This window comes from Lolium perenne, chromosome 3 (genome assembly GCF_019359855.2).
Source record: "Lolium perenne isolate Kyuss_39 chromosome 3, Kyuss_2.0, whole genome shotgun sequence".
Classification (NCBI taxonomy): Eukaryota; Viridiplantae; Streptophyta; class Magnoliopsida; order Poales; family Poaceae; genus Lolium; species Lolium perenne.
In genome coordinates, this window is record NC_067246.2 from 54,959,039 (window position 1) to 54,967,305 (window position 8,267).

The 8,267-nt window shown below is 42.6% G+C and overlaps 1 protein-coding gene across 2 annotated transcripts; it reads right to left on the bottom strand.

Moving 5' to 3' along the window:
* Positions 1-4,166: 4,166 nt before the first annotated feature.
* On the bottom strand, positions 4,167-6,459 carry LOC127341213 (LOB domain-containing protein 10). Of its 2 annotated transcripts, none has more exons than XM_051367012.2 (3): positions 5,957-6,459; positions 4,602-5,430; positions 4,167-4,497 (listed from the first exon to the last, which is right to left on the bottom strand). In XM_051367012.2, the coding sequence occupies exon 2, from the start codon at positions 5,390-5,392 to the stop codon at positions 4,622-4,624; it is 771 nt and encodes a 256-aa protein (XP_051222972.1). In that variant the 5' UTR covers positions 5,393-5,430; positions 5,957-6,459; the 3' UTR covers positions 4,167-4,497; positions 4,602-4,621. The 2 variants fall into 2 exon arrangements, with proteins under 2 accessions (XP_051222972.1, XP_051222971.1); XM_051367011.2 differs by having other exon boundaries at positions 4,602-5,407; positions 5,957-6,452.
* Between the last annotated feature and the right edge of the window lie 1,808 nt (positions 6,460-8,267).

The following is an 8,267-nucleotide window of genomic DNA, read 5'->3' on the forward strand; positions in this document are numbered from 1 at the left end:
ACACAGGTGCGTGCGCGTGTCGTGTAGCTTTGCTTGCGCTCTCCGTCGCTCGTTCCTCGGTGGTTCGTGCGTGACCGGTCACGTCAAGTCCCAGCAACAGAGTACGCACGCACACCCGTGTTTGGGCAACAGAAGGTACGTCGACATGCGGTTTAATTGCGCGGTACTAATTGGAGAGGTTTGTCTGGTCGAACTCAAGAGAGTGCCATACGCGCAAAACAAAACAAAAATAAACCAGGAGTGTTCGGTACTCATATTATACCATGATAAGTACTAGCTAATCCTGTTATAAAAAAAGTAGCTACAGCTATAGTGCACCATACAATGTGTGCTTCATGGAGGCGTCGTTTTGGAGAACCTTATTCGAAGTCGGTTGTCGTCACCACTGGTGGTGCTCCTGCTAATGTGAGCTTCTGATTAGTTAGGGCCTTAGTTTCTTTTCTTCTTCTTTTGTTGTTTTTTAGCTGTGTGTATGGTTTAGACTTGCTCTCGACATACCGTAACATACAATGCTCTAATTGTATAGTTGTGCATTTGAATCACATATCTTTTTTTATTGGCCCAGAAGGGCCTAATTAGTCCATTACTTCTGTCGGTGTGGGTACAGAGAACACTAACAAAGACGTAAATTACAAAACGGGTCCTCAGATTTCACAGAAAGAACCCCAAACAAAGTATAGATAAAACAATCAGGTCCTTTTCCATCCACTGCTGGAATACAGACTCCGTCACCGTCCGTCATCACCGCCACCGGGGACAACACCACTTGGAGCAAAGAGAACGATGAACGAAGACAAGAATCCATCAAAGGGCCTTCGCACTGAAGGTTGAACTAATGCCACCGTCGGCGTTTGGAGTCCGCCTGCTCGGCCATAGATCACGGTGGCGAGCCATGCCACCGTGTTCATATCTCCGAATAGCAGCTTCAGTGTTCCCTGCAACTAGCAGAAGTCGACGACAGCATCGTCGGAATACCACTCCTCCGTATTGGCACCACACCGACGAAGCGGAAGAAGGCCATCACCGCCACCACACCCAACCCCAAACACTGCCACGAGCAAGGACCTTATTGGAGGAGTCCGCGCTGGATTTCCTCCCCACCGTCTTCAACTCCGACCGCCAGAGCACCTCGACGAGGAGAGCAACTCCCACATAGCGCCAGATTTGGCCCAAAAAATCCAGCACCCTCCCAACTACTGGCATATAGCCAACTACTGGCAGCTCGCCGAAACCTAGTCATGGTCTACTCTGTACAAGCCGGCCAGTCTGCCTATCTCACTTCGAACGGCATGGCTGCCAGAGAAGAGACGGGGGAGCGTCGGGATGAGGGAGTGGACTCTCAAAGGTTCAGGGAACGGGGCGGGGTTTTATTTTCTGTGGACAGTCAAGCGGTTGTATTACATATCTATATCCATGTTACAACATACAGTCTTGCTCTACACATACGGAACATAAAATGCTCTGCTTATATAGTTGTGCATTTGTATTACTACCTGTCCATAAAAGGATACTACAAGTTTGTTTGAATTTAGATGTATCTAGACACTCTTTAGTACGTAGATACAACTGAGTTTAGACAAAATCTCTGATGTCTTTTTATGAACAGAGGGAATACACATCTATATATATCCATCCTAGGCCATACAGTATATATGTATTCTTTTCTTCCCTTTATGCTCAGCACGAGTAGGTCGACCAATAATCTAGCTATACATATACGTATTGTATATTTGTATTTGCACTTGCTCCTGTGGAGGAACAGGATACTGGAATACGTACGAGGAACCGTGACATGTCAAATCTCGTGCAGGGCATCCGTGCACTGAGCATGGTTGGAATTTAATGCATGATGTCCCTCGATTGCAAGAAAAATAAGGTGGGATTGTGAGAGTAATTTTATGATAAAAGTGAAAGTACGATATTTATATCCGCTGTTACACATAACCTCATGCAGTATATGGTTCTTTTTATCTACGCTTTTTTTTTTTGCGGATTTTATCAAAACACATGCGGAGTAACGATTTTACAGCCTAGTAAATTCTACAACAACTAATGTCTAAAGTGAGTTTGCACACCATCTATAGAACTTTCCACTCTCCATCATTCGAATGGTCCTTCTAATGGGTCCCTCCAATCATGATATTATAGAAGAATTCTCACGCACAGAGCTCTATATAGTGATATTATATCTGTCTAATCAGTTCACAAAGCAACTGGCGCGATAGAGAAGAAGACCATAGAATCATTCAAGGTTGGGAATTATGCACTTAGTAATTGGTGAACCGGAGAGATCCCAGCAGGCATGAAGAAATATAAATTCATACGGAAGTTAAGATCGATAACAAGTCGATCACTGCCATACTGGTACTGCTATATATTTAATTTCCACAACGTCAACGTTCAAGTGCGCCTGAACAAGTACGCCTTGGGAGCTAGTGCAACACATGTTTCTCATATCATCAGGGGGGAAATAAGCATACCACTTCTGGACTACAAAAACATGCACACTGCCACTCTTGTAGATGCTAGGTGGTGTATACAGTACAATACAGGATATGTCTATTCTCATTTTATGAATATTGTAACAACAAAATGCATGCATTTAGTACCATATAAATATATGCACATTCTCAAATTTAACTCAAGTCTACTGTACTCGAGGAAAAATGAAAGCGTGGCATAGTTTATAACCTCCAAATTAACTCCTCCATCCGTCCCAAAAATGATGTCGCAAATTTGCGACATCTTTTTCAGGATGAAGGGAATATTTGGTATTTGCCTACAAAATTTTGTAAATATTTTTCAGTATTACTTTACTCATTAAGATTGGTGTTTAACATGCTCTAAACAAATATATATTTCATGAAAGGGGAAATTTTATACATTGTACATACAACTAAGCATTGCAATAACTAAGATTGAAAAATATTTCAAATATGAAGAGTTTATAAAATATGAATATGATTTTTTCATGCAACATCTCACTTTCATAATAACTTGGTAAATTTATTTCATTCGAAAGGGGGTAAAGAAAGATAAGTAAAAGATATTCCCGAGCATGTCTAGAATCCCATGGCTAAAAGAAGCCAGAATTTTGACCCCTAATGTTGTGTTTGGAATACATGAGATGGAAAAAAGTCACATTGCGATACTAAAAAAGTTCAATGTTTCAAATAGGGACTAAAAACATGCAAAAGATGTATGATTTGAAGAAAAAGGAGATATACCCCCACATATCAAAAAAAATGTTCGTCTCGAAACAGATAAAAGGTAGCACTTCAGTTCAACAAAACCAAGCTTAATTCAGCTGTATATTCATGTTATTAATTTTTTATCATAAATTGATTAAAATTGTAAAAGGGGATGATCAGATAGTTTTTCCTTGTGAAGGGTATTTGTACATTTTACTTTCTTTGTTTTGCTTGTGCAAAAAAACCATGTTAATTGAATTTGTATGAAGTAGAGCCTCTCCCTGTGAGTCTTACTTGTAAAGGAGGAGGATCAGCATTAAGAATTGCACAATTACAACACAGAAACTAACCAGAAAACAGTAAAGTTCAAATTCGTCAAGGAATCAACAAATTCCCCACCAAAGATCACAGACATGAGCTCCGAGCAACACGTAAGGATGAAAAGTAGAAAACAAAACCCCCACCATTTAAGAAACCCACAATTAATCCCAAAGAAGGGAAAATCTAGATGATCGAATAACTACATGTACAATGCACATAACAGTGAGATCCATAAAAAGATCTGGGACCTATAAGAATAGTGCCGGGAATACTGCTTTCCCCATGCCTTTACAGTTTACTAACATGGAAGAGAAGAATGTCCGCAAAACAAATGGTGTGATGCGCTCCATAAACAAAACTGTTTTAATCTTCCTCCCTTACTATTAAGCATCTCAAGATGATATATCTGGAGCATATATGCAACTATGCAAGCATAGGCCATTGGTGCCTATGACATATGATATCAGATGCAGATCGTCTAGCCTTTAATTAGACCCAGTTAGCCCAAACCAGCTTGCAGGACTCCTTAGTCCTGATGCATGCAAGCATGATCTTTTTCACAAATCAATGTGCTGGATGCATTATTTATATGGCCGCCTAAAGGTGCGTGGTTCTTTTCTGGTGAGCGAGCATGCTACGCGTACTAATGACTGATTGACTGATGCATGGATCCTGCGAAACCGATCGATTAATCATGAAAAGAGGCGAGATCAAGCTAGATCTCGATTCGATTACATATAGTATTCCAAAGTCACCCAAAGTATGGTTTGCACAACATGCAAAAGGGGACACTGAAATATATAATTCATGTTGGCTATATATAGATAGATTCATAGATAGATTGCTTCTTAGCTCTTAATTAACCTGAGAATGAGCTAGCTCGATCCCATGCATCGATCTCCTCGAAGCTTCCTTCCTTCAAGATTAAGGCCAAAGCCCATGTCTTTCTCTCCACATCTTAAAGTGTAGGATTAATCCACATGCACTGCACAAGACAATAACGAAGAAGAGAAAACACATGAAGCGCACACACACGCAACACATGAAGCATGACTGCAATGCAACATTAAGGCCAGCCAAACCACTTACTGTTGGTTGGGCGAGTCGGTTCACATGCTGCTGTCTCCTCCCTCCTTGTGATGATCCATCCCGATGCTCTCTGATCCTGAGGTGGTGGTGGTGGCGCTAATGGCGTTCACCGCCCAATTAGCCATGGAGGCGTATGGGATCTGCACGGGCGCGACGTCAGCGCCGATGCTGCCACCGACGTTGTTGCTGTTCCGCATATTGTAGTAGCAACCGGCGGCAGGAGGTGGCTGCGACACCATCGCGTCGACCAGCCCGAGCCTCCGGAGGCCGCCACCGCCGTACATGCTCGCGGCGAGCTGGCTGGGGCATGGCATTGCAGCGGCTGCGAGCCTGGCGCTGGTGGGGGCGCCGGCGGTGACAACGGGCAGCGCGGTGGGGATGGCGCCGAGCTCGCCGCAGGCGTAGCGGAGGAGCTCGGTGTGCGCGGCGTCGAGCTCCTTCTGGAGGCGGTGGACCTGGCGCTGGAGCACGGAGATGGCGCCGACGCAGCCGTAGACGGGGTCCTTGACGCGGGCCTCCGCCTCGTAGGCGAGCGAGCTCACGGCGTCCTCCCTCTGGTGCGGCGGCAGCTCGTTGAGTAGCTTGGTCACGTTGCTGGCCCCGAACACCTTGTGGACGTTGGCAAACTTCTGCGGTTCCTCGGGCGGGAAGTAGGGCGCGAACACGCAGCCGGGGAGGCACTTGCGCCGCAGGAACTTGCACGCCGCGCACGGCGCCCCCGCCCCAGGTGTGGTCGGCGCCGCGACAACCACAGAGACTGCGGAGTTGCCGGTGCTGGACGGGGATGCCATTGCCTTGTCGGCGATCTGTATATGCGAATCGAAGAGAGCTGTCAAATGGTTAGTCATTTCCCAAGAAAAACATGCATTTCTTCCGATACTACTTCTAGGGTTAGGGTTTTCTTGGAGCGAGGATCGCTCTGGGAAGGCAATAGGAGGAGATTAGGGTTTGGGAGCTAAGGTATTCTGATCTGATCTTTTTTAAGCTTTGGATGCAAGAAATGGGGAAAATAGTTCTATCCTATTCGTTTTTTCAACTTCAGAACAAGGAGGCACAGAAAAACTGTAGATTCATAGCAGTGGGAATGATTTGACATATGACTGATACAAAATCAAAATGCATGGAGAGCCTGATCCACTCTATGAATGCACATGGCGTGCATATGTATATATGATGATATGGCACAAGAAGCACAAATTTCCATGTGAAAACAACATGATGTTTTGCTCAAATCTCAAGAAGCATGGACAATATATTAGTAGCAATAAAAGGACCAGACTGCAAAGACTTCCTTTCTTCTCAAATTTCTCTCAGGTGCATCTAGCGAGCTAGCGAAAGACCCTGCTCGTCCTTACCTCTTTGGGGTCAGCTAGCAGAGAGGATGGTATAGATCTGATGAAGAAGGGGCAAAGAAAATAATTGGGACAATTTCTCTCCCCTTGTTGCCGCTTGTTTGTTCCAACAAGATCCACTGCTATTCAACAAGATCGCAAATGGGAAAAGAAGGAGATAAAATATGGGTGGAAAAACAGGCAAACGAACAAGAGATGAGTAGTTCTTGTCCCCTTGGCAGTGGATCAAAGAATTGTAGGAGCTAGCACATGATCAGGCAGGACAACTATTGTCTCTGGTGGTAGCGATCTGTGGGAGGGAGATATAGAGAACAGCTTCTGCTCCTACTACAACTGCAGCAAGGGAAAGGTGAGGTTTGTGTAGGCTGTAGACAAGAAAATATGAAAAAGAAAGCCAGTATTGAGCAAGGAGGCGAGATAGTTGAAAGAATAATATGGAGGCGTTGCCAAAAGGAGAGAGAGAGAAAGAGAGGAGAGGAGAGGAGAGAGAGGGTAAACAGATAAATAAGGACAAATTGGGATTAATGGCAGTACAAGCAAAAGTGTGAGGGTGACATTGCCACTACTCGTAAGAATATCTACAACACAGTGCCTCCCCACTTCCTCATCACCATTCACAAATAGTTGCTACGTACTGGTACGACTAGCCGAAGTGGGCATATATACACGTTCGTTTCTACATGTATATATACATATATACATTTACACGGATCTGGAAAATATAGAGGAATAATTAGCCATAGTTCTCCCGCCGCAGACTAATACCCGGTATGTTCTTTTTAGAATGCAACTTATATTCATTACTCGATCGCTAGCGGCACATGTTGCTTTGTAGTTATATAGGCCTGGTAAGAACCAAGGGAAAAACATACTCCGTATTATATATGCATAATACATCTTTCAGGGTGCATTCTCGAAAAATAAACCAGGAAAAAATCAAGCATTAAGGCAATAGACCATTATCATTAATGTTCACGCTCTGCTTAAAATAGAAACAACTAATTGCTCATCTTTTTTTTGCGGGAACTAATTGCTCATCAATGCAAAGTTTAAGAGTAATCATGCCCTCTCATGCATGAGTAAGCTTAATTAATCATAAATAATACAGTGCTTTGCCTAAGCAAAGCAGAACAATCATAAGGAAGCCGACGATGTATGTGGACACTAACGGGCCGGGTGTGCGATTGCTGCTGTTAACTAATTATACTTCTTTATTTATTGCTTCCAATCTCATAATCAAAAGCGCGGCGGTATAATTGGCAATCATTAGACTACCCACAATGGGAGTATCATAGCTAGTATCATGCATCACATGCATGCAAAAAGCTGATGTGTCACATGAATAAATGAAGAAAGAGATAGTACTAGTATCATAGGTAGATACTGTATCATAGCACGTAGAACTAGAAAAACTAGTGTTAAACCAATCTTGTACGCACTTTTGCATTGAGATTCTACAAATCACTAAATATAATTAACCTATGATACTACTACATGATACTATGCATTGTGAAGATAGTATCATACACTAGTACCATATGCATGATACTACTATATGATACTCCCCATTGTGACTAGTCTTAGTGAGGAAACCATCAGAAACAAGTTAGGTTATTGGCATCAATTGTCATGCTCCATTTACGCCAAGGGAATTAGTGAGCTTCTTACTAATCAGGTCTAGCTAGCTAGCTAACCCCTAGAGATGTTCTCCCATTAATGATTGATTTTGGAGCCAAGCTGCATCAGTGTACAGCCTGTAACAAAATCAAACATTGTACATGTATACGTTAAAGAAAATAGTTGAATTTGCATAGCAGAAATTACTAAGTACAAGGCTTTATTTAGTTAAGCCATTTGTAAATATTCGGATGTTTTCATGTAGCTGTGTTTTTTTTTGTATGACAATTGTTCAGTTGCTCACCATGTCTACCACATGGTAGTAGCTGTGTTTTTCTTAATCGATCAGCAAACAGCTACATCGTTGCATTACAATATGAAGACATGATAAGACAACCACCAGTAACATACTTTATTTTACTTAAATCTAACTGTTCAAACATGATAATAGCTTATCTGAAAACTTCTTGTCCATATAGCAATAGCACCTAAGAATAAGCATAGCATACCACAGTTAAGCAACCATAAGCTAAAATAGCAGGGAAAAACGCATTCACCTAAGTTTCATGGACTTCACTTTACATCTCATTCGTCCAAAAGGTAATTCTTACATTGTGAGTGAAATCCATATTCTAATATACGAGGAACCCTCATATTTTGATTTTAATTTAGATCATCACTTCCATCAATAAAACAT